The sequence below is a fragment of the Ranitomeya variabilis genome, chromosome 4 (genome assembly GCF_051348905.1).
Source record: "Ranitomeya variabilis isolate aRanVar5 chromosome 4, aRanVar5.hap1, whole genome shotgun sequence".
Taxonomy (NCBI): domain Eukaryota; kingdom Metazoa; phylum Chordata; class Amphibia; order Anura; family Dendrobatidae; genus Ranitomeya; species Ranitomeya variabilis.
Genome location: NC_135235.1, coordinates 756,539,272 through 756,567,013, shown reverse-complemented (window position 1 = coordinate 756,567,013; position 27,742 = coordinate 756,539,272). Strand labels below are relative to the sequence as shown.

The window sequence follows — 27,742 nt, the reverse complement described above, 5'->3', positions numbered from 1 at the left end:
AGAACTCACCACCTCTCGTGGCCACCTGTTCTACTCATTGATCACCCTAACTGTCAAAAAAAGTTTTTCCTATCTAATCTGTGTCCCCTCCCATTCAGTTTCATCCCATTGCTTCTAGTCTTTCCTTGTGCAAATGAGAATAAAGATGATCCTTCTACAATGTGACAGCCCTTGAGATATTTGTAGACAGCTATTAAGTCTCCTCTCAGTCTTCTCTTTTGCAAGTTAAACATTCCCAAATCCTGTAAGCGTTCCTCATAGGACATGGTTTGCAGACCGGTCACCATTCTAGTCGCTCTTCTCTGAACTTGCTCCAGTTTGTTGATGTCTTTTTTAAAATGTGGTGCCCAAAACTGGACACAGTATTCCAGATGAGGTCTGACCAAAGAGGAGTAGAGGGCAATAATGACTTCACGTGATCTAGACTGTATGCTTCTGTTAATACATCCCAGAATTGCATTTGGCTTTTTTGCTGCTGCATCACACTGTTGACTCATGTTCAGTCTGTGATCTATTACTATACCCAAGTCTTTTTCACATGTGCTGTTGCTTAGACCTATTTCTCCCATTCTGTATATGTTTTTTTCATTTTTATTGCCCGGATGTAGTACTTTGCATTTTTCCTTATTAAAACCCATTCTGTTAATTGCTGCCCACTGCTCCAGTTTATTTATATCTTTTTGAATCCTCTCTAGTATTAGCTATCCCTCCTAGCTTTGTGTCATCAGCAAATTTAATCAGTTTCCCATAAATTCCTTCATCTAAATCATTGATAAAAGATGTTGAACAATACAGGGCCCAGGACAGAGCCCTGTGGTACACCATTTAAATCCACCTAACAGTTGCCTTGTCCATTCCATGCTTAGCCATTTTTTTCAATAAGGATGGTGTGAGATACTTTGTCAAATGCTTTGCTGAAGTCAATATATACTATATCTACAGCATTTCCCTGATCCACCCAGTCAGTGATTCTGTCATAGAAGGAAATTAAGTTAGTCTGACATGACTTATTAGTTACAAACCCATGGGATGGAGGATAAGTATGATGGGTATATGGGCACTGGACTATGGGATGGAGGATAAGTATGATGGGTATATGGGCACTGGACTATGGGATGGAGGATATGTGTGATGGGTATATGGGAACTGGACTATGGGATGGAGAATATGTATGATGGGTATATGTGCACGGGACTATGGGATGGAGGATATGTATGATGGGTATATGGGCACGGGACTATGGGATGGAGGATATGTATGATGGGTATATGGGCACGGAATATGGGATGGAGGATATGTATGATGGGTATATGGGCACGGGACTATGGGATGGAGGATATGTATTATGGGTATATGGTACTGGACTATGAGATGGAGGATGTGTGATGGGTATATGGGCACTGGACTATGAGATGGAGGATGTGTGATGGGTATCTGGGCACTGGGCTATGGGATGGAGGATATGTATGATGGGTATATGGGCACTGGACTATGGGATGTAGGATATGTGATGATCTCCTGCTTCGACTACTGCAATATCCTTTTCTGTGGCCTCCCTGCTAACACCCTTGCACCTCTCCATTCCATCCTTAACTCTGCTGCCTGACTAATTAATCTCTCTCCTCGCTACTCCTCCGCTTATCCCCTCTGCAAATCTCTTCACTGGCTCCCATTCCCTCTGCGTATCCAGTTCAAATTACTAATACTGACCTACAAGGCCATCTATAACCTGTCTCCTCCATACATCTCTGAACTAATCTCCCAATATCTTTCCTCACATAATCTCCGATCCTCCCAAGACCTCCTTCTCTCCTCCACACTTATTCGCTTCTCACAACCGCCTCCAAGACTTCTCCCGAATATCCCCCATCCTCTGGAATTCTGTGCCCCAACACGTCTGACTATCAACCACATTCGGATCCCTCAGACGGAACCTGAAAATCCACCTCTTCAGGAAAGCTTACAGCCTGCACTGACCCTGCTGCCTCATCACCACTACTGGAGCTACCGCCTCACCAAACCCGGTGCTACTGCAACCCCCCAACCTACTGTCTCCTTCCCCACCATCCTGTAGAATGTAAGCCCGCAAGGGCAGGGTCCTCGCCCCTCTGTATGTCTGTCATTGTTAGTTTGTTTACTGTAAGTGATATCTGTAATTTGTATGTAACCCCTTCTCATGTACAGCACCATGGAATCAATGGTGCCATATAAATTAATAATAGTAGTATATGGGTACTGGACTATGAGATGGAGATGTATGATGGGTATATGGGCACTGGGCTATGGGATGGAGGATGTATGATGGGTATATGGGCACTGGACTATGAGATAGAGGATGTGTGATGGATATATGGGCACTGGGCTATCGGATGGAGGATATGTATGATATGTATATGGGCACTGGACTATGGGATGCAGGATGTGTGATGATCTCCCGCTTTGACTACTGCAACATCCTTTTCTGTGGCCTCCCTGTTAAAATCCTTGCACCTCTCTAGTCCATTATTAGCTTTGCTGCCCGACTAATTCATCTCTCCTCACTACTCCTCCGCTCTGCAAATCTCTTCACTGGCTCCCATTCCCTCTTGCATTGTCCATGTATGGTTTGGTCCAGTAGCCCATTTATCATCAGATTGTCCTGGTTCCTCGACATCTGACGTAGATCTTGTTAATCCAGGTGACGTCTGAGCCACCATGACTCTCTTTGCTCGTGACACTCATGTTTATTGAGGTAGGCACCATAGTGTTATGGACCACTACTGGTATATTATGTCCAACAGGGCAGAGCCAGGATTTGAACCCCTGTCTCCCACATTGGTGGCTGTGATTTTACTAAATGCAGCACATGTATTGCCGGCTTTTATTATATCTTTTACTGAATGTTACCGACTTTTTCTGATCTTAAGAAAGATGCTAGTGTTACCGATCATGAATCCAAATGTACCATATTTGTGCCAAATTTATGTTTGGCGATCGTTTTCTGAACATATTCGCTCATCTCTAATTATGGCCACCACAACCTGCTACACAAAATAAAACCCCCACTCAGTATGGAGGCATTTACAGTCAACCCCAGATGCAGTGATGTCATTGTGCCTGCAGTGCACGGAGTCTCAGACTCAGAAGTGAAGGCTGAATGGTGGATCAGGAGCTTTCCACTCCCTGATTCACTATTCTATTTAATGGTATCACTGTCATGGAAGTGTGGATATCACTGAAATTGTGATGATGGGAAGGAGAGGGTGACCAATACCACACCCCACCGAGCCCTGTCAATGCATAGGCACCATAGCAACCGAGTGGGCTACCTTTATGGATGATACAATCCTGCCTATCCAACTATCGTATGGTAAATATCTCATAGATCCTGGGTTCATTAGTATTCGCACCAAGAATGAGGCTAAGTGAGTATTTATTAATTGTCGGTGGTAAAAGGTCATCAGTGAGGTGGATGGTACCATATTGTGCATGTAGGGGGCAGTACTGTGGGAACATTAGAAAGTGGGGGGATGGCAGTACTGTGGGGACATTATACTGTGTGTGAGGGGGTGCAAGTCCTGTGGAAACAATATCCTGTGTCTATTGTGGGAACAAATACTGTATGTGGTGGGATGATGGTGCTGTAGGAACATTATACTGTGTGGGGGTATGGCGGTACTATGAGAACATTATACTGTGTGTGGGGGTATGGTGGTACTATGAGAACATTATACTGTGTGGGGGGGTATGGCGGTACTATGAGAACATTATACTGTGTGTGGGGGTATGGCGGTAGTGTGAAAATCCCTTTTTTACGAGAGATGCCAGTACTGTGGAAACATTATACTGTGTGTGGGGGTATGGCGGTACTATGAGAACATTATACTGTGTGTGGGGGTATGGCGGTACTATGAGAACATTATACTGTGTGTGGGGGTATGGCGGTACTATGAGAACATTATACTGTGTGTGGGGGTATGGCGGTACTATGAGAACATTATACTGTGTGTGGGGGTATGGCGGTACTATGAGAACATTATACTGTGTGTGGTGGTATGGCGGTACTATGAGAACATTATACTGTGTGTGAGGGTATGGCGGTACTATGAGAACGTTATACTGTGTGGGGGGGATGGCGGTAGTGTGAAAATCCCTTTTTTACGAGAGATGCCAGTACTGTGGAAACATTATAGTGTGTGAGCGCCATCATATATATTACATAAGGGGTGTAATAAGGAGAGTCATAAAAAAGCCTCCTCAGGGCTGTGCTGCATTTGTACAGACTGCTATCTGCCATCCAGACGGGACCATGTGACATCAATGGGAAGAGGGAGGTTTCCGGAGGGAAGAGTCTAGAGGGTGCACCTGGTCAGGAGACCTTGATGGCGCAGTTACTGATATTATAAAGGCCGGAGCCCCAAAGGCAGAACAGATTTGGCGCCAAACAAAGGAAAGGGGTGCGGGGAAGAATCTGAGGTACCAGCTCCTGGTAAAGTGCCCGAGGCAGCTGGGTGTGGGGCAGAACCTACTTACAGGGCATAATGGGGGCATTACACTGTGTGGGGCCAAGAAAGGGGCCCTGTACTAGGAGAACACTCCGCTCCCTCACTTCCTGTCCTCCATAGTTGGCTCGTATGTATCTATTACAGGAAACAGAACAACAACGTTATGGTTCTTATAAAGGGGCAACAACAACCCCAAAAGAGTCTCCTCCGTGCAGAAGGGGTTAATGTCCCCGGCTGCGCTCAGTAATGGGGAATCTCCACATACCTCCACCTGCAGAGCCGCACTCCACAGATATGGCTGCTCTGTGCGCACAGGACCTGTGATGAGGTCACAGGGGGAGGAGTCAGGGGTCACGTGATCCGCAGTGAAGACGCTACATGGAGACTTCTCCTCAGTCAGTGACATTCCCGCCATTATTCGCCCTCACTACTGGCACAATCACCTCGCGCCGCCTTTTCTACACAATGTTCTGTGTGGAATGTAACGTGTGATTTCTCTGGAGACAAATAGACCCCACACATGAGGGGATTATCACCAGTTACCGGAAAGATATATATCTTGGTACCGTGTTAGCCAGTAGATAGAAAAATATTTAGAATTGAGAGTCCTCAGTGGTTGATGCCTTTTAATGGCTAACTGAAAAGATGGTAACAAATTGCAAGCTTTCGAGACTACTCAGGTCTTTTCATCAGGCAAAGACTAAAAGATATTCTGAAGAATCACATATTTATGCACAACATAGCACAGAAAAAAAAAAGGAAAAACCATGGATAAGACAGGTGACATGAAGCAGAATTACCATGAGTGATAAACAGTTGTGTCCATAAATATTGGGCCAGTTCTTAGATAAGGAATGTTTTATTGTCCTGATTGGGGTCTCTGTTGTGATGACCCCTCATAGTCTGAGGGGCAAGTTCCTTAGTTGATGTAAAAAGACATAAATCCATGCGACACATTCATTCCTGCAGTGAGACTGTTAAAGGTCGTCATAAGTTTATATTCCCAGACTCTTCTGTCTCTCTTAGATTTGAAGCTACGAAAAGCTACAAAAGCTACAAAAAGATGCCCGATTACAATCCATTTTTCCAGACTCCCCACTACTGTGATTTAGGCAGCTCCCAAATCTAAGAAGCATCATTGTCAAGAGCTCCCTATCCTCTCCAACAGCTGCAGGAACCTTTCCTTGCAATCAGAAAAAATGTAAAACCTGTCCATTTAGAATGACCACGGACAAGATAAAGATCCCCAATTCACACCAGGACTACAAGATCCCAGGTACTTTCAGCTGCTCACTTCTAATGTGGTGTACCTAATTATTTGTACTAAATGTCCAACTGGGGGTCTGTATGTGGGGGAGACAGGGCAGAAACTGAGAACAAGGATGAACTCTCACCGCCACACAATAAGAAAAAAGAATGGATCTACCTGTGGCAATACATTTTTGCCTCCCAAATCATAACATTATGGACATGAAATTACTTGTGTTAAAAGATAGCTTCAAATCTAAGAGAGACAGAAGAGTCTGGGAATATAAACTGATGACGACCTTTGACTGTCTTAGTTCAGGAATGAATGTGTCGCACGGATTTATGTCTTTTGACATCACCTAAGGAACTTGCCCTTCAGACTATGAGGGATCATCACAACAGAACCAGACCCCAATCAGAGGACAATAAAACATTCCTTATCTAAGTAAGAACTAGCCCAATATTTATGGACATAACTGTTTATCACTCATGGTAATTCTGCTTCATGTCACCTGTCTTATCCATGGTTTTTCCTTTTTTCTTTTCTGTGCTATGTTGTGCATAAATATGTGATTCTTCAGAATTTGTATTAGTCTATGCCTGATGAAGAGACCTGTGTACTGTAGTCTCGAAAGCTTGCAATTTGTTACCATCTTTTCAGTTAGCTATGAAAAGGTATCAACCACTGAGGACTCTCAATTCTAAATATTTTTCTACCAGTTACCGGATGTCTAGTATATGGCAGCATATGATTGTGCTATCGACTCCACACCAGGAGCTAAAATGCTGAAATCTCGTTTATTTAACCCCTTCCAGTATCCGGCTAAGGCCGGGGTCACACTTGTGAGAAACTCGCACGAGTCTCGCACCTCAATACCCGGCACTCGGACCGAAGCGTTCAGCTACATAGAAATACATGCAGCTGCACACTCCAGTCCCGAGTGCCGGCGGCAGTGCCGAATATTGAGGTGCGAGACTCGTGCAAGTATCTCACAAGTGTGACCCCGGCCTCAGGGTCATATACGGCCATGCACCTCTCCAGTCGCTGTGGGGTTTGGTAATAGGATGGAGGGCGGCGTCCATGCTTGGATGTCAGAGAGAGTAATAAAATCACAGCTCACCTTCCCTGTCCTTTACCCCTTACACCTGACCTGTTTAGCCAATTACCTGGAGATAAATGGTTTTACCAACTCAATGTGAGAGGAGCATATAACCTTATACGTATCGCCATGGTGACGGATGGAAGACCGCATTCAATACAACTGAGGGGCAGATTGAACATTTGATGCTGCCATTCGGGGTAACCAATGCTCCGCCAGTCTTTGAAAATTTCATTACATTTTTTTCTCATTGATTGGTAGATTTGTGGTAATTTTCCTGGATGATATATTGAGTTCCTCACGTACTCTGGAGGAGCATGGTGAGCATGTCAGACAGCTGGAGTGGGAAAAACATTACCTAGCAATCCGTTTTTGACATTTCGACTCCATCATTAAAAAATGTCATAGCACCAAGAAAAATAAAAATGAAGATGGAAGAGAGGCGTTTTCTGAATAAAGTCATTACATGCGATCTGACAAATTGTCTATGTTGTCATGTGATCTGCCATGGTCTCTCTGAATTCACCCTTATTTCTACAGGTGACATTTTCCCTATGAAAAGTCCCATGTCATGTTCCACCAGTTCTGTCATTTATGTGATTATATGCTAATATCAGAATGTATATGTGGGAAGGACGACCCAACCCCCCCCCCCCCCACAAAAGGCTGAACTCGCACCGTACCAAGATCCAGTAGGGTTTTCTCAAACATGGGCTTTCACGCCACTGCACCATCAAACACAATAAAGATGACAAACAGCGGAAAATATTCCCCACAGAGGAGATTCCCCCACAGGCTCAGAATCGCACTGGACAACTACATCGGAGAGAAATCTTGTGGATTTATAAACTAAACACCTTACTCCAAATGGACTCAGCGAAATCACAGATGTACTTTTGTGACCAACTTTCTGACTTCATAAATTGTATTATTTATTATAACAGTTTATTGTCATATTCATAATACATTTTATTGGTCTGTGCATTGGGGATCTTAATTATTGTAATATTTTTACCATACTTCTAATACTTCCATAAATGTCATTGTCATATTTATCACTCTTATTTATAATACAGTTTTCATACATTTCTACTGTAATAACACATAGTTTATTTATATCACATCGGGTAACTATTCTGTTCCTATCCCGATATATACTATATTATACACTGCACACTTGTCAACAATTCCTGTGTGTGTAGTTTAGTGATTGGCGAGCACTAAAATGCTCGGGTGCTCGTTTCGAGCAAATTGGAATACTCTGGTACTCGACCCGAGCAACGAGCCCAATGTAAGTCTAAGGGAAACCCGAGCATTTTCCTGGGATCCCCCCTGGAGTCCTTTTAGAGTCTAAAAACATCAGAAATCGATGAGAACACTGCTCAAATGATACAGCAACATCATGGGGACGACGCCTGGAAGCATTTCTGACTTCTCGGTTATAGATGTGACAAATGTTGTCAGAGTGTGACGCCACTTTTACAGGCGCACAATAAAACATACAAAAACAAAACCAAAATGGATTTTTCCTGGGAAATATGTTAAGGAACATCCTTTCCAGGGTAATAATTTGTAAGTAAGGCAAAATAAAGAACCCCAAAAAAATGTTCCTCCACCACTTGGGCTATGTTCACACGTAGCATTTTTGATGCGTTTTTCAACTTTAGCATTGCTTTCAACCAATACAAATGCATTCACTGGGAAATGTCATTGTAACACCCCTAGCTGGCCATGTGGTGTGTGACACATCATCAGACACATCTTGGTTCATTTATGAAGGAGGGACTCAAAGTCACAAAGCCTATTTTTATAGGGGCATCAGGCGGCATTAATATTCTTAAAGGGCCATTATTAAACAGTGGAGCTCCTATACTGTTATTGCCTATGCAGTGAGTGGCTGGGCTGCCAAAAATTAGGACGCACCCCAATAACCCTTTCAAGAGTTCCCATTATGTTCCCATTATAAGAAAGTGGGTCTCCCATAGTGTTTGCCTATGCATTGAATGCAAGGCCTGCCCTGCCCCAAAGTTACACGCACCCCAAAAACTCTTGGAACAGACTTCCTGGATGGTCACATGAAACCAAAGTTCCCATTATTATTAATTTTGTACTCCCATAGTGTTTGCCATGAAGTGAAGGCAAGGCCTCCTCCAATTTTGCACGCACCCCAATAACCCTTTGAACAGACGTCCTGGATGGCCACATGAAACTAAAGTTCCCATTATTTTTTTTCATTTGGTACTGCCATACTGTTAGCCTATGCATTGAATGCAAGGCCTGCCCTGCACCAAAGTAACATGCACCCCAATAAGCTTTTGAACCCACGTACTGGATGGCCACATGAAACCAAAGTTCCCATTATTTTTTTTCATTTGGTACTGCCATACTGTTTGCCTATGCATTGAATGCAAGGCCTGCCCTGCACTAAAGTAACATGCACCCCAATAACCCTTTGAACCCACGTACTGGATGGCCACAGGAAAACCACGTTCACATTATTCATTTGGTACTGCCATACTGTTAACCTATGCATTGAATGCAAGGCCTGCCCCGCACCAAAATTACATTCACCCCAATAACCCTTTGAACAGACATCCTGGATGGCCACATGAAACCAAAGTTCCCATTATTTTTCATTTGGTACCGCCATACTGTTAGCCTATGCATTGAATACAAGGCCTGCCCTGCCACAAAGTTAAACACACCCCAATAACACTTGGAACAGACTTCCTGGATGGCCACATGAAACCAAAGTTCCCATTATGCTTATTTTTTTACTCCCATACAGTTTGCCCTTGAAGTGAATACAAGATCTGCCCTAAATTTGCACGCACTCCAATCACCCAAGGAAGAAATGTGGAGGATGGACTCTGAAAAATGTTTTCCCAGTTTAAAGGAGGAGTGTCCTATATTTGTAATGTCCATACACTAAGTGTATGGGGTGACAAACATTTCACCATGAGGGGTACGCATCAACCTACTGTGTCAACATTTTTTATAATGGCATCAGAAACACCCTTGCCAACAGTAACGTGGCTGTTGCATCACGGATCACGATCCCTCGGGTGATCTAGTGGTGGATGATGAGAAGGAGGATAACAGCAAATAGCCAAAATCAGGAAGCGTATACCCATGTGTGGATGTGAAGAGGTGCATGGGAATATACTTCCCCCCAAAAGATCTGGATTTGAGGTTAGGTTTCACTGTTATCATGTTGTGGTGTACAGTAGTCTGGCCCAATCCAGCCCTTGTTCATTTTTATAAGAGTCAGCCTGACAGCATTTTCAATTGTCAGGCGGATGAGCTTATCAGTTATAATTCCACCAGCGGCACTAAAAACTTGCTCTGACAAAATGCTAGCAGCAGGGCAAGCCAGGACCTCCAAGGCATAGCGTGCTAATTCATGCCATGTGTCCAGCTTTGAGACTCAATAATTATAAGGCACAGAGGAATCACTGAGGACAGTGGTACGGTCAGCAAGGTACTCCCTCAGCATCTTCCAAAACTTTGCACTCCTTGTGAGAGTACCTTGTGCCTCATGGCCACTGGAACGGGAGGGTGTGAGGAAACACTCCCAGGAATTTCCCAGTGTTCCCCTGCCTCTGCTGGATTGGAGTTGTGTCTCTCTCGTTGTTTGGTTGGTTGGTTGTCCAACGAACTATGACCTCTGCTGCCAGTGTTTACAGATGGGAATTTTTTTAGTAATTCCGCAACAAGGGCTTTCTGGTACTGCACCATTTAAGTACAGCGGTCTGCCTCTGAAAGAAGAGATTGAAAGTTCTCCTTGTAGCATGGGTCTAGACGTGTCACCAACCAGTAATGACTGTCACTCAAAATGTTGAGAATACGAGGGTCACGGGCAAGGCAGTGCAACATAAAGTCAGCCATGCGTGCCAGACTGGAAACAGGCAAGACTTCTGTGTTCTCACCAAGAGGACGACTGACCGTGCTCTCCTCCTCCTCCCTGTCTTCAGGCCATAAACGTGTAACACTCCAGGTAGACAGTTGTTACAGTGATGTTGCCTTCCTTTCGGAGAGGGTGATGTCATGCCTGGAGGCAAGGAGGATTCCCTTTAACATGTAATCTACATGCAACACATTCTGAATCCAGGCCAGAAGGGGGAGCTCAGAACTCTGATTCAGGGAAGCTTCCCCCAGATATATATATATATCTGGTCTGGAGGAAGAGTTAGCTATTTGGAGAGAGACAGTGGAGGAGAGAGGAGTGTGAGCAGAGTGGGGAAGTGCAGCCACGTGTGGTACTGCGGCTCCAGGATGGAATTGAACCAGAAGGGTTGCAGTGATAGCAAATGTAGAGGGGAGAAGCAAAGGAGAATCAAGGAGTTCGAAGGGGAACTGCGACCGGGCACCCTCCAAGCGGAAGCGCAGGAAACAGGCACCGGGAGCCCGAGGCTGTATCGCACTCCACGTCCCACAGCAGAATCGGAGGGCAGAAGACTTTATGTAGTCTGTCCGCACCTACACCCAGAGGTGCAGTTGTACACAGAGAGTCCGGGTCATGATAGAGACCCATTAAAAAGGCTCACATTGCCCACCATATGGGGTACTGTCCCAGGACAGGAGAGGACCTTGTAAGGGAGCCACAGGCAGCAAGAACCTCACAAAAGAGCGATAGAAGGAAGGCTTACAAACCTCACCTGGGAGAGGGATCCATCATTGCCTCCAGGCCGGCCGGACCATACCAACGCCTGTTGCTGGTACCCTGGACTGAAATGGTCTACATCAGTAAATCAGGTAAAGAGACTGCAACCCTGTGTCCTCTGTTTATTTCCGGCACGAGACCATCCTTGCCAAACACACTGGGAGCCCTGGGGACCCAGCTTCACATGTGGGAAGCAATACCATCTTTGCTGCAGTACCATCACCCCCAGAGGACCCCTTTAAGCAGCGTCAGTCACCCCTGACCGAGTACCACAGGCGGCGTCACAAACTTTTATTACTTTATAAATCTCTTTAAAGACTATCCTTTTTACTTGAGCGCCCAGGGCCACGGACCGGGTCGCTGCCACCGTGACCTCCCCTTTAATAACGAACGGGCCTGGTACCGAGGACTCCATGGCCCTGGCAGGTGTTCCACACGCTGAACAGACGGTATGATAATAGTGCTTGTAGTACCATCTATAGCGCATGAAAGTAGCTCCTGTTCTTCCTCCTCCTCCTCATTATCACACAAGCAACATTGGGATGAGATCAGGCTGGGCTGTGTGTAATCACCCTGTATGGTTCCTTGATCCATCTCATTGTGCTCCGCCTGCCAGGCATCTTCTTTAATTTGTTTGAGAACAGCGGGATGGTGAAGCTAATTATGGCATCATCGCCGCTTACCATCTACCTCAATGCATATCACAAGCCCCTAATGGGATTCTTGTACCATTTGTGCACAATTTCTCTTCATGACCTTCCATATGAGCAAGACCCAAGATAAGGGTCGAAACGTTACCTTTGCACCTTTGCCTTCCTCATTTGACCTGTCTCCGGTGAATTTATTGCACTTTTTTGTGATTGAAATAAATCTTTTTCTTTACTAAAGATATGATTTTTGGATTGCGGCTGTTTACGTTTATGGAACCACAAGGTTCAGGCATGGCATGTGTGTGAGCTCAGCTCACCTCAAAGCTGCCACCAGGTTCCGGCCATTGTCGCACAGATCTGCCTGCTCTTTCAAAGCTGTATACAACTCTTCAGCATTGTGCGGTTTGTCACCTAAGCATATTATCTTCAGCACAGCTTGTTGCCGCTTGGCTGAGGCAGTGCTGCAGTGCTTTCAGCTTGTGACTGATGTGGTCATTTCGGAGATGGAGGCTGAGGAGGAGGAAGTGCAGGAGCTGTAGACTGTGGGGGCAACCCTGATTGATGTAGGGCCCGCAATCCTCGGCGTTGGGAGTATGTGTTCCATCACAAGGTCCGACTGGGTCCCGGCTTCCACTGTTAACCCAGTGTGCCATCAGTGAGATGTACCGTCCCTGCCCACAAGCACTTGTCCATGTGTCAGTGGTTAGGAGGACTTTCCCAATAACAGCATTGTTGAGGGCACGGGTACTGTTGTGGGACATGTGCTTGTGTAATGCCGGGACGGCACACCGGGAGAAATAGTGGCAGCTGGGGACCGAATACCTTGGGACGGCCGCCGCCATCAGGTTCCGGAAAGCTTCCATCTCTACGAGCTTAAAAGGTAACATTTTGAGCTCAAGCAGATGAGAAATGTGTAAATTTAGGAATGTAGCCGGTGGGGCATTTGCTACGTATTTCTGCTTGCGTTCCAATGACTCCCCAGGATGGACAACTTAAGGCTGCACTGGCACAAGGACGTGGACATGCTTGATGATAGTGCTAGTTGAGTGTGGGCAATGACAGATGCAGGGCAGGAGGCATCTTTGCATGCACCGTGGACAGGGGATTGGCTTGCACGCACAACAGTGGAAGAAGCAGTGGTGTCACCAGCAGACACTGTTTGTGGAGCTTGGGGTTCAGCCCACAATGTTGGGTGCTTTGCTCCTGATCAGACTGGTATTTTTGCTACCCCTGCTGATGTGGGCATGGCAGGTGGTGCAAATGGCCTGTTTGGGGTTATCGGCAGAGGCTTTAAAAAACAACCAGACTCAGGCACGGGACTCAGCTCATTCCCCAGGTATATTGCATATATGTCGCTGTGCTATCCTATATATTTTTCTACAATAGTTTCACCTTTGTGGATAACCCTTTGTATCTTGCACATTGTTTGACCCTTTATTGTGGTCATTGCACTGTGGCACTTTGTCTACCCTATGATTAACTAACTATTGATTGATTTGCTGGTACACTCATTATATGTGGCTTAGAATTTTTGCACACTAGCATTTTTTGCAAATCATTTGTCTTTGTTTTTCTGATTGATTTTTTCACTTATTCCACAGTTTTATATTTGCATATTTTGCACAATAGGGTATGCACAGCCGAGTAATATATAAAATCCTTCTATAGAGGTATTCTGGGGTTGCTGTGAAATAATATTTTATTTAATATTCTGTCCAGTCCTGTTATTGCGCACTTTTTGTACTATTTTGTGTATTCATATTTTTTTATCTTTATGTAATCTTTTGCCATTTTTCATAATAAAGGCATATTTTAATTACTCTCTAGCCTGTATACCTTCTGGTGGTCCTTTGTTCTTTATTGCTTTGGTTTTTGGTCTCTTCTCTGTAGTGGTTACCACTGTCAATCCTCACAGCACACCACGATTGCCCGTTCTTTATATATAAGATTATTGTGATATATATTAGATTTTTGGATAGTTTCAGGTGTTCTGTGTTTTTTAAACTCATAAATATTACTGTGTTTTGCACAGGTTTCCTTCCTTGCAATTGGGACATGGATTTTAAAACCAGAGAGTTGTCATGGCAGGGACAGATTAACGCAGTATTTTCTAAAGGCAATGTGGCAACTGTTGTTACTGATGGTTTGCAATTTGATAAACTATTCAAAATAATAAAAAATTTAACATACAAGAGAACCCGCTCCTGGTGGAGTAGGGCCTTTCTAGAAAACTACATTCAACACCCGTTAATTCCTAGGGGATTACGGATACACGTAACTCCTGCTTTCCCCGTCACTGATGAGGAATTTGTTAAAAACTGGGAAGAGGTGTGTAATACTGCTTCTAGGCAATTAATGGAACTATTGGTTAAATATAATTCTAAAAATTTAATTGAAATTGATAAATCTTTGGAAGATATGCTTGTGAAGGCTAAAGAATGTTTATCCACTGAACAGTTGACATCCATGGACAATCTGTTGGAGAAACAGATTGATCAGTGGATAAAGGACATTCAAATTAATCAAAAGAGTAAACTGGCAAGGGATCAAAGGGACTTTTCCAATGGTAGGATCTACAGGTGGCGGAAAAACCACCCGAATGAAAATGGACGTGATCGTATTGATTCTACTTCATCGAATCCTGCTGCGGTGGATTTTTCTGGTGCCTCCTCTTCCGCCTCTGTCTCTACTTTGGCTTCCATTATTTCCACCCCTAAGCGCAAACGTGAACCACGTTATGCACCAGCCAATCGGAACTTTGGATATTCCCAGGAGAATTCTAGTAATAATTTGAAGGTGATTAATTTAAGCACTTATACATTATCTGAAACTGAGGTCAGTGTTCTTATAAAGGGCCTTATGTTTTGCCCTACAGCACAATTCGATAAGTTCACAGCTATTAAAGACCTGCACTTATTCGCAAGGAAATTAATGTTTAAGAAGCACTTTCATAATGAAAGTTGCAATTGTTCCCTACAGAGGCGGAACAGGAGGCACTAGAGATTCTGGATGAACTAGCACAAGAGCACAATGACCCAATGGGAGGTAAGATCCCGATATCTATTCGGCCTAAGTCACGTAAGTTTCCTCCCTTGTCAACCTGCCCCACTATTGACATCTTTGTAAAAACAGTAAGCAGAGAATTTGATAAAATTCCTCAGTTTCCATCTGCTGAAAATCTTAATAAAAATGACAAAATAGCCTTAAAACGCTTAGAGAACCTTTCTGATGTGGTAATTAAACCGGCTGACAAGGGGGGTAATGTTGTGATTTGGCCCAAACAGATGTATGAGTGTGAGGCACTCCGACAGTTAAGGAATAGTGTGTATTATAAAAAATTGACCTTCAACCCTTTGGAGAAATACCGAGCTGAACTCTTAATAATTCTTAGGGAAGCCCTTCATACTAAGGTTATCAACAAAGATTTATTTGCAGCTCTCCAAGTTTCTGAGCCGAGTGTATCAACGTTTTATTTATTGCCAAAAGTTTACAAGAACCAAACAATTCCACCAGGCAGACCTATTATATCTGGTTGTGGCAATTATCTTGAAAAAATTAATAAATTTGTTGATTCAAGGTTACAACCTGTTAAGGTACCGTCTCACGCTTTTGGTGACGTAGCAACGATCCCGCTAACGATCTCGTTATGTGTAACAGCGACCAACGATCAGGCCCCTGCCGGGAGCTCGTTGGTCGTTGGGTAATGATCAGGACTTTTTTTTGGTCGCTGATCACCCGCTGTCATCGCTGGATCGGCGTGTGCGACGTGTGCACCGTTTTAGAGAAATGATCGGTGACAACCCAGATAACGGTGCAGCTACAAGACTTGGGTAAGCCCACCACGAAGTCCATCCCGACCATTTCCCAGGGCCTGTCTGCCACCGGCAGGGGGTAAAGCAACCCAGCAGGCCGTTGCCGAGGAGACCGATTCTGGGCGCAGGAAACGCACGCCCGAATATAGTCCCCGACATCACGGGCCAAATGTGGCCACCAGTACGTTCTCGCCAAAAGCTCAGTTGTCCTTTTGGTCCCAAAATGCTCACCCACTCTGGACAAGTGAGCCCAAGCGAGAACCTCCGGTCGCAAATTCGCTGGCACGAAAGTCTTGCACATATACTGTTAGGGTTGGCGGAACGCACCGAATATATTTATTAATGAGATAGGTGCGTTCGCAACCCGGGATCCACCGTGCAGGAAAGAACCTGCTGCTAAGTAAGGCGGTGAAGTAAATTAGAATAAACGAACTCTGTTATTTCACAGAGCCCGTAGTAAAGAGAACGCTGTGCCCTGTTTAGCTCACAGGGAACACAGCTACTGAGTAGAGCCGACAGTGGTCATGCAGTCCCAACCAAACACGCTGCTCCTCTCCGCTGGAGCAGGAATTCTAATGGCTATTAGCCAGCCCTGAATTCACTCATGAGAAACTCCTCGACGGAGGTGCCAGCATTCTAGGGGCTTATTTAAGCCAGGTCCCTGACCACACACACGATCACACTGGCGCTGAGCTCGTACATATTTGATACTAGCGCATGGCCGTGCGGTCATGAGAACCCTTTATAGTCGCAGCACCTACAGGACCTTCCAAGAAGGACCAATGGAAATTGCTGCAGTACCTGAGCATATGACCCTAGATCTCCACTGAGAGTTCTTGCCCTGGGCATGCTCAGTGTGTGCAAAGCAGGACTTAGTCCTAGCACCTACAGGACCTTCCACGATGGACCAATGGAAGTTGCTGCAGTATCTGAGCATGTGACCCTAGATCTTCACTGAGAGATCTTGCCCTGGGCATGCTCAGTGTGTGCAAAGCAGGACTTAGTCCCAGAAAACCCTGCTCGCCACAGAACAGTGCAGGGTACAATAGTAAAGTCAGGAGAGGCAGCAGTAACCCTTTGCACAGTATCAGATTCAGTGAGACGCTGGGACCGACGTCTCCGCTGAGCAGGCTCCACTCCGGGAGACCGCAGCAGACATGGCTCGAGATTCCCCCTGTGCAGCGGCGGGAACTCAACTCCTAACACAACCACTGGTTGAAAACTTACCCTCTTTCATAAAAGACACCAATGATTTTTTGAAAAAAATAGATGGCATTCATGTTGGTAGTGACACGTTATTGGTATCTTGTGATGTTGAGAGCTTATATACCAACATTCGCCATGGTGATGGTGTACAGGCGGCAAGGTATTTTCTGGGTTCATCACCCATACCCCCATCCATGAAACAATTTTTTATACAATTACTTGAGTTTTCACTAACAAAAAACTTTTTTCTATTTAAGGGGTCCCTCTACCTGCAGCTCCAGGGCACAGCAATGGGCGCTTCTTTTGCGCCATCTTACGCAAATTTATTCCTGGGGCTGTGGAAGAGGGACCTATTCCTTTCTGAGCCGGGGTCATCAATGGATCGCATTCTTATTTGGGTGCGATTCATTGATGACATATTTTTAATCTGGCAAGGCTATGAGGAATCACTTCACACTTTTATGGAACATTTGAATCATAATCCTTTGAATATTCACTTGACCTAGAGGTGTGATGTGAAGTTTATGGAATTTCGGAATGTGGGTGCACATAAAGATGATGCTGGATGCCTGTACACCAATATTTTTCGCAAATCTACGGCAGCAAACTCCCTTCTCCACGCAACCTCATCACATCCCCCAACAATGATTAAATCTATTCCCATAGGTCAATTTTTACGTCTGAATAGGATTTGCTCAAATGAGACGGATTTTGAAAGACAGGCCTCTGCTCTCAAAGAAAGGTTCTTAGAACGTGGGTATAGTAGATATAAAAAAAGGTTATAACCGTGCAAGGCACATAACCCGTCATCAAGCTCTATATGGGAATAAACCATCTAAACCCAATCGGGTAGTAAGATATATTACCCAATACCACGGACAGACTGAATTAATGAGATCTTATCTAATTAAATCATGGGTAATTCTGAGGGCCGACCCAGTTCTGTCACAATATATTGGGGAGATACCCAATATTACCTATCGCAGATCAAGAAATTTGAGGGACCATTTAGTTAGAAGTCATTATACTTATAATCCTGTGATCCCCTCCTTTCTTATGAACACGAAGGCAGCTCCGGGCTGTAAGCCATGTGGCAAATACGCCGCGTGCCCAAACATTGTAAGGGCTCATACCTTTTGTAATTATAATGGTACAATTACATATAAAATCAAACAGGCTATAACTTGTATATCAAAAGCTGTGATTTATCATGCCACATGCCCATGCTCTCTTGTTTATGTGGGCATGACAACCAGACAGCTTAAGGTACGTGCTCGGGAACACATCTTGGGAATATCAGCTGCAAAAGAAGTAGAGGATATTTCCCTATTAAAAACAATCCCAAAACACTTTAAGTTGCATCATGACTGTGACGCATCTTTGCTGAAGGTAACTGGCATTGACATGATTAAGGTCAATGAAAGGGGTGGTGAAATAAGCGTAGCTTTGGCCAAAAATGAAACTAAATGGATTTGGACTCTGGATACGGTGTCACCAAAAGGATTGAATGAAAATCTGAGTTTTATACCCTTCCTGTAAACCATCGTTTTATTATCTTTTATAGCTCGTTATTATCTTTTTATCATTTTTTGTTTTTAACTATTTTAATATCAATTTTAGTTATGACCTTTACTTACCTTGTGCGGACCATGGGTCTCGGATGTACTGTTCTCGTCGATTCTGTTGAATGTAAGGATTCTGGACCAACGTGAATTGAAGATCAAGCTGCACATCTGGACTGTTTGAACACCCTGCGGAGAATATGGAATAATATACATTTACTATATATAAATTTTATGATTATTTTTGTTTATTATTTTTTTATTATTTTTAATTTATCATTATTTTTTATTATTCATTATTAATTATTATATTTATTTTCTTATATAATTTTTGTTTATTTATTTCTTTATTAATTATAGTTTATTGCTCTGCAGTATTGTGTTTGATCTTCCGGATGTAGTTAACTATTTGAATTGTAACTTAGTATATAACACATATAGAAATAAATATCATATGTGAATTACACATGTGATTTTTTAGATCCTGCGCATGTGTATACACATATATATATGTATATATACGTACGTGGACCATGATTGTTGCACGTTCTATATATGAGTATATATACATATATGTGTTCCTTCTGCGTATATTTTAATAATTGTGCCCCCTCTTTTGTTATTTAATTAGTACAGCATTTTTTCCTTGACCCTGCGCTATGCGCACCTCGGTCACTCACATGATTGTAATATTTACAATTGTCTTCTTCCCACGCTGTGCCCTTGGCTGCGCGCATGCCCAGTCTGTGTCCTGGAGTCCCGGCTCTCTGCGTCCTTGTATCCTTAGTTACGCCAGGTACTCCGTTCCTGTGCGGCCGGTCATGTGACTCGGAGACCGGAACTTCCGGGTCCTCCCGACTGCGCACGCGCCGATTACACCCAGGCCATGGCGATTGGAATATGTACACCATAAAAACTCCTCTGGAACCCGTAATAGCCACCCCCTGATAAAGGAAAAGTTTCCGAAACGCGCATCATGGGTGTGCGCAGGCACGGGACTCAGCTCATTCCCCAGGTATATTGCATATATGTCGCTGTGCTATCCTATATATTTTTCTACAATAGTTTCACCTTTGTGGATAACCCTTTTGTATCTTACACATTGTTTGACCCTTTATTGTGGTCATTGCACTCTGGCACTTTATTTGTCTACCCTATGATTAACTATTGATTGATTTGCTGGTACACTCATTATATTTGGCTTAGAATTTTTGCACACTAGCACTTTTTGCAAATCATTTGTCTTTGTTTTTCTGATTGATTTTTTCACTTATTCCACAGTTTTATATTTGCATATTTTGCACAATAGGGTATGCACACCCGAGTAATATATAAAATCCTTCTATAGAGGTATTCTGGGGTTGCTGTGAAATATTTTATTTAATATTCTGTCCAGTCCTGTTATTGCGCACTTTTTGTACTATTTTGTGTATTCATATTTTTTTATATTTATGTAACCTTTTGCCATTTTTTATAATAAAGGCATATTTTAATTACTCTCTAGTGTAATAATTATAGGGGATAACTCAGGAGACTCTTTGCGTGGAACAAGACAACTACAGGACACAGTTTTATAAGTGTTAAAGTCTATATTATCACACGGTGATTCAAACAGGTGCAGAGAGAAACTCAAGTCCACAACACTTGGTGTAAATATTAAATGCAGCTTAGCAGTCTATAGGAAACTTCAGAGGAAAATGCAATCACGCAAAAAGTCTATGAAGCACAGTTATTCTTGAGGATACTTGACACGAATAAATCCTTGTCTTAGTCCAAACACAGATAGATAAGCTTATAAGGCAGTTCAAATCATATCTTAGCTCAACCAGGGAGGCCTGGTTAATAGTCTCAGGCTTTTGCAGAGCAGTAAAGCTTACATGTCCCGCATATGCAGATGGAAGTAAACACGAGCAGCAGATGAAGGAGGATTACTGGAAACTGGTGTATGCAGCAGGAACTCAGAGCAGAGTAGCAGGATCACCACACGGGTTCACAGGAGCAGGTATATAGCCAGGGAGTAATCAGAGGTCAGGAGCTGGATGCAAGGCAGAATACTCTAGCACAGACTGAAGGCTGGGGTGGAGTTTTAGAGCAGGAAGACACAGTGCACATGAGACCAAAGATGCCATCTTGGAAAAGGACAGTAATGCACAAAAGGTAAAAAATGTTCAGAGTCCTGACATCTAGCCTGTATACCTTCTGGTGGTCCTTTGTTCTTTATTGCTTTGGTTTTTGGTCTCTTCTCTGTAGTGGTTACCACTGTCAATCCTCACAGCACACCACGATTGACCGTTCTTTATATATATAAGATTATTGTGATATATATTAGATTTTTGGATAGTTTCAGGTGTGCTGTGTTTTTTAAACTCAATACTGGTGGAAGATTAGATGAAGAATCTTCCCTATTAAAACCTGTGGGGATGGTTACAGATCTGTGGAAGACATTAGAAATTTTGAAAGAGGTGGGCAACTGTAACCTATAGGCCATCGGGTTGATCACCTCAATAATCTTGTATGGACCTATAAACCTGGGGCCCAACTTCATAAAGGGAATCTTAAGTTTGATGTTACAGGTAGACAGCCACACCTTCTCCCCAACAGTTAGTGTGGGAACTGACCCCCTCCTCCTGTCCGCAAAATATTTGTACCTCTTTTGGGCTTTGGAGATGTTTGCCTGAACCTCCCTCCAAAGGGTTCTTAACTGTTGCACCAAACCCCCGGCACCAGGGCAACCAGAATCCATGCGGGAAAATTCTCCAATCTGCGGTACAAACCCATAATTGACCTGAAAGGGAGATTTGCCAGTAGACTGATTAATACGACAATTGAACGCAAATTCAGCCATGGGTAAAACCTCACACCAGTCCTCCTGTCTGGAAGAGGCAAGGCATCTCAAAATTTGTTCCCACGACTGGTTGGTGCGTTCAGTCTGTCCGTTAGATTCTGGGTGATAAGCAGAGGAGAATGACAACATAACCCCCAACTTCTTACAAAAAGCCCTCCAAAACCTGGCCACAAATTGCACACCCCTGTCAAATACCACTTTCACAGGGACCCCATGCAACCGAACTATATGTTGAATAAACAAGCGAGCTAAGGTTTCAGCAGAAGGTAACGCAGGTAACGGCACAAAATGGGCTTGCTTCGAATATCTATCAACCACAACCCAAACTACAGTGTTGCCCTTGGAAGACGGAAGATCAGTGATAAAATCCATGGACAGGTGTGTCCAGAGTTTATCCGGAATTGGCAAAGGTACCAATTCCCTGGCCGGCCGGACCAGAGAGCTCTTAGAGCGAGCTCACACCCCACAGGAATTCACAAACTTTTTGATATCAGTACCCATAGAAGGCCACCAAAAGTTCCTAGCTACTGCCCCCCCGGGCAGCTGCAATCCCAGGGTGTGCACTCAACACAGAGTCATGAAATTCTTGCAGACGGAAATGGTCAGGTACAAACAGTTTACCTTGGGGTGTATTCCTAAGAGCTTGCGCTTGTGCATCCAAAATCTCCCTCTGTAACTCAGATAAGACTTCAGCCACTCCAGGTTGAAGAATGGAGGAAGGAGGTTCTGAGGGGGACACAGAATCAAAACTTCGGGATAAGGTATCCGCCTTTACATTTTTAGACCCTGGTCGGAACGTAATGGTAAAATGAAACCGAGAAAAAAAAAAGTGCCCACCGAGCCTGTCTGGGGGTCAATCTCTTAGTGGATTCGATAAAGGCCAAATTTTTATGATCAGTGATGACCGTAACGGGATGAACCGCCCCCTCCAGAAATTGCCTCCGTTCTTCGAAGGCCAATTTAATTGCTAATAATTCTCTGTTGCCGACATCATAATTGCTCTCGGCCGAAGAGAATTTTTTTAAGGTTAGTAAGGGTGGACAGGCCCAGAGACAACACTGCTCCCACCCCCACCTCCGAAGCGTCAACCTCCACAATAAAAGGTCCCGAAGGATCGGCTTGTATCAACGCGGGTACTGAAGTGAAACATTTCTTCAGTGTCAGAAAGGAATTTTTTGCGGCCACGGACCAATTTTTTTACATCCGCCCCTTTGAGTGTGAGGTCCGTCAAGGGTTTTACTACCTGCATAAACCCTTTAATGAACTTCCTATAATAACTAGCGAAGCCCAGAAATCATTGCAACCCCTTCAGGTCATGAGGTTGCACCCAATCAGAAATGGCCTGAACCTTCCCAGGATCCATGCGGAATCCCTCCCCTGATACAATTAATCCCAGAAAAGGCATAAAGAACGAGCACTTCTCCAGCTTAGCGTATAAATGGTTCTCCCTGAGTCTCAGAAGAACCGAATGAAGATGGCGTGACTGACTGTCCTCAGAGTACATCAAGATGTCATCCAGGTAATTGACAACATAACGCCCAATCAGGTCAGACAAAACAACATTAATGAAACACAGGAAAACAACAGGAGCGTTTGTGAGACCGAAGGGCATGACCAAAGCCCTCGGTCATCAGAAATGTTGTTTTCCATTCATCCCCCTTTTGGATCCTTATCAGGTTATAAGCCCCATGTAAGTCAAGCTTGGAAAACCCTTTGGCCCCAGTGAGTTAATTACATAATTCTGGAATCAGAGGAAGAGGATACGTGTTTTTTACAGTAATCTTATTTAGTTCTCGAAACTCGAGGCACGGTCTCAAACCACCATCTTTTTTCTTAACAAAGAAAAACTCAGCTGCAACGGGTGAGACAAAGGGCCAAATATGCCCCTTGCGGAGGCTCCCTGTGATGTACTCTTTCATAGATTGGTGCTTAGGCCCAGACAAATTGTACAGACGAGCCTTGGGTAATTTGGCTCCCGGGATTAAATCAATTGCACAATCACTGGGTCAATGTGGTGGAAGCGCCTCAGCCTCACTTTCGGAAAACACATCTTCGAAGTCTTTCAGGTACTCCGGAATACCCTCCAGACCGACAGACGACACAGATACAGACTTTATCAGGTTAACAAGAGGTCCCAGGTTACAACACAGACCATTACCCTTACATCTCCATTGAGTGATCTCCCCCGCCACCCAATCAATGACAGGATTGTGGCGTTGCAGCCAGGGCATTCCCAGTACCAGTCCTGCAGGTAGATTATTCATCACAAAGCAACTTAATTTTTCCACGTGAGTGGAACACACTTTCAGAGAAAAAACATCAGTCCTGAAACAAATTCCATCCCGGGTAAGAGGGGATAAATCAACAGCCACAACTTTAACAGGGTCTTTCAGCCTGACTGTCCCTATCTTATTACGAATAAGACCGTAGGCACTACTATGATTGTGGTGCTCAAGTAGGTGCCCAAACCGTATAATATTAGAGATAAACTTGGTACACACATAGTGAGATGCAGTGATAATTTAATGGAGAAGAATACATACATTATCACTGCATCTCACTACGTGTGTGCCAAGTTTATCCCTATCTTATTACGAGTCACAACTTGGGCATCAATCAAATTAATAGAAGAACCACAGTCAACAAAGGCGGTGGTCACCACAGGACCACCAGCAAGTTCCAATTCCACTTGAAGCACAATTTTGGCAAGTGAGAAAACATGTACCTGGGAGTCTGGACAAGCTCCTCGATTGTTGCCCAGACTCAGTCGTTTTTCAGACGGTTTCACAGAAGGTCAGGATGGACAGTTCCTATTCCAATGTCCAGAGGCTCCACAGTAAAAGCACAATTGATTGTCTCTACGGCGCCTCCTCTCTTTCTCCATAACCGAAACTGACCCAATCTCCATGGGCTCAGATACAGGTGCAGCGTCACACAATTTAGAAAACAAGGAAGTCTCTTGCTGCATCACTCCTCTAATACAGAGTCTCCGGTCCATTCGAACTGCCTGAGTCATGGCGTCCTCCAGGGTATCAGGAGGAGGATGAAGTGCCACAGCGTCTTTCAGATGATCAGACAGACCCATGCAGAACAACCCCCTCAGGGCTGCATCATTCCAAGAAATTTTGGCTGCCCAGTGCCTAAACTCTGAGCAGAACCATTCAGTAGAGTGCTTCCCTTGTGTCAAACTCATTACAATATCCTCTGCCAAATGCACTCTCTCAGGTTCATCATAAATGAGCCCCAGGGACTCAAAAAACAGGTTCACAAACATGTGTTCAGGAGCAGAGGGAGAGAGAGAGAAAAAGCCCATGCCTGCAGGGACCCCCTTAATAAAGACATAACTACCCCCACCCTCTGTCTTTCATTTCCTGAGGCCCGAGGACGCAACCCAAAAACAACCTGCATCCCTCCCTAAAGACCCTGAACAACTTTTTATCCCCAGAAAAAGTATCGGGTAACTTTACAGGTGGTTCGGGAGCTGCCAGGGATACATCCGTGGGGCCCCCCTCCTGGGACCGAAATGGAGCAGACATCTGTAAATCACCTGCAATATCTCCTGCACCTGCTGGTGCGAGTGGACCAGGGCTTGCTGTTCCACAGACAGCTTCTACAACAACTGGGAAAGCTGATTAATTTGCCCTGTGAGAACTTGTACAGGATCCATGGCATACTAACACCCCCCACCAGGGAAAAAGACTGTGTGGTCAGCTATAATGTCACAGTGCCCGGGTATCAATGCTGCAGGGGAAGCTGCACAGCTGCTGCAAGACGCCAAGTTACTAATCTGAACCCACGGGACCTTTGACATGAAACAGAGTGTACAGGTAATGAACAGGACCTGTAATGTGACAGAGTGGGAGGAGGTAAGGGGAAACAGAGAAGGGACAAGCACTAAAGAATACTCAAACAAGCAGAGGTCCTAGCCAGGAGATTACGAGGTACCAAAACAGAGAGAAGGGATAGTCAGAAGCAAAGCCAGAGTTCAGTAAGCCAGCAAAACAAAGAGTAAAGCACGGAAAGCAAGATAACACTATGCAAGCTGGACACACACTCCAGAAGTTACGCATACAGACAGAAACAGAATCTATAGCGGACAGAGAAACCAGGTTAGGAGTGAGTATAAATATCCCTCCTATTTTGGAAAAGAGGCTAGCAACATTAACCCTGAGAGCACAGGACATTAACCATGTCCTGACCATGACAGGAGGAACAGAGTGAGGAATATGCCATCCAGACTCACGGCTACTCAGACTTGACCGTCTGGAAGACAGGGTGCTGGTGGTGGTGGAAAACTGACTGGAAGTATTATCCACTATCCAACCAACAATCTTTTCACACTGCTCTGGCTTCAATACTGTTGTCCTGCTGCGGTCCCCTCGTAATTGGGACAGGAAGGTCGAACCAGCAAACGTGGGTGTTTGTTGTGGCCCACTTTCAGCTTGCGCACGTCATTGACCTCTGCCTGCACCATCACCATCATGTCCACTTCCCAATCCTTCGCCACGCGCTTTGCCCATTTTAAATGGACTACAATATTTTCCACATTCACTACAAATGGCTGAATTTGGAGCGAACTTATATGTGATCCGTGTGTGGGAAAACCACAGTTTAAAATATCTGCCCTGTAGGTAACAATTTTTTTTTTAGAAAATTGATGTCAATAACTAGGGTAACACACAGCAAAAACAGTTAAATGGAGGCCTCATATGCCACGATTTGTAGCCCACAGATAGATGAGGCGTGTCACGGAGATACCACACTGTAAAATATGTGGCCTGTATTTTTATTTTTTACAGCAAAATTGTGTATATAAATAGGGTAAGACACAGCAAAAAAAAGTTCAATGGAAGCCTCAAATGCCTCAATTTGCAGGCCACAGATAGATGAGGCATGTGACAGAGATAGCCCACTTTCAAATATCAGGCCTGTTTTTTCTTTTTTCGGACAGCAAAATTGTGTCAATACGTAGGCAATGGCACAACAAAAAAAATTCTATGGAGCCCTGAAATGGCACAATTTTTAGCGCAATGATATGTGATCCATGTGGACTACAAAACTCAGTTTACAATATCCGCCCTGTTGCTAAATATTTTTTTGGCAGCAAAATGGTGTCAAGAAATTGGATAAGACACTCCAAAAAAATGTTACAGTACCACAAAAAATGGCAGAATTTTATGTGCACTCAGATGTGATCGCTGGGACGGGCAAACCCGTGTAAAATAGCTGGATTTTTACACTGAACTATGGAAAGGATCTGGCTGTAGTCTGCAGTGTCAACAAGCAAATGGAGAAAAAAAAGGGGCTCTGGAATAAAATAATCAGGACTAAGATGCAAAAAAAATTATTCCTGGCCACTGATACCTGGGGCAATGTAAAATTGCATCAATAGGTAGCCAATGGCACAACAAAAAAAACTCTATGTAGCCCTGAAATGGCACAATATTAAGTGCAATGATATGCGATCCGTGTGGTGTACAAAACACAGTTTAACCCCTTTACCCCCAAGGGTAGTTTGCATGTTAATGACCGGGCCAATTTTTACAATTCTGACCACTCTCACTTTATGAGGTTATAACTCTGGAACGGTTCAACGGATCCTGGTGATTCTGACACTGTTTTCTCATGACATATTGTATTTCATGTTACTGGTAAAATTTCTTTGATATTACTTGCCTTTATTTGTGAAAAAAATGGAAATTTGGTGAAAATTTTGCAATTTTCCAACTTTGAATTTTCATGCCCTCAAATCACACAGATACGATACACAAAATACTTAATAAGTAACATTTCCCACATGTCTACTTTACTACAGCACAATTTTGGAACCAAGATTTTTTTTTGTTAGGGAGTTATAAGGGTTAAAAGTTGACCAGCAATTTCTCATTTTTACAACACTTTTTTTTTTAGGGACCACATCTCATTTGAAGTCACTTTGAGGGGTCTATATGATAGAAAATATCAAAAAGTGACACCATTCTAAAAATTGCACCCCTCAAGGTGCTCAAAACCTCATTTAAGAAGTTTATTAACCCTTCAGGTGTTTCACAGGAATTTTTGAAATGTTAAAAAAAAAAAAATGAACATTTAACTTTTTTCACAAAAAATTACTTCAGATCCAATTTGTTTTATTTTACCAATGGTATTAGGAGAAAATGGACCCCAAAAGTTG

The 27,742-nt window shown here is 43.9% G+C and overlaps 1 protein-coding gene across 1 annotated transcript in view; it reads right to left on the bottom strand.

Moving 5' to 3' along the window:
• The window catches only part of LOC143766829 (uncharacterized), a 193,805-nt gene extending 172,283 nt beyond the window's left edge, over positions 1 to 21,522 (bottom strand). Inside the window, exons 1-2 of the mRNA XM_077254810.1 lie at positions 21,374 to 21,522; positions 18,801 to 18,914 (exon numbers count right to left, since the gene is read on the bottom strand). Of these exons, the coding sequence (XP_077110925.1) occupies positions 18,801 to 18,896 (96 nt within the window). The 5' untranslated portion in view covers positions 18,897 to 18,914; positions 21,374 to 21,522. The remainder of the gene's footprint in view (positions 1 to 18,800; positions 18,915 to 21,373) is intronic.
• Positions 21,523 to 27,742: the final 6,220 nt, after the last annotated feature.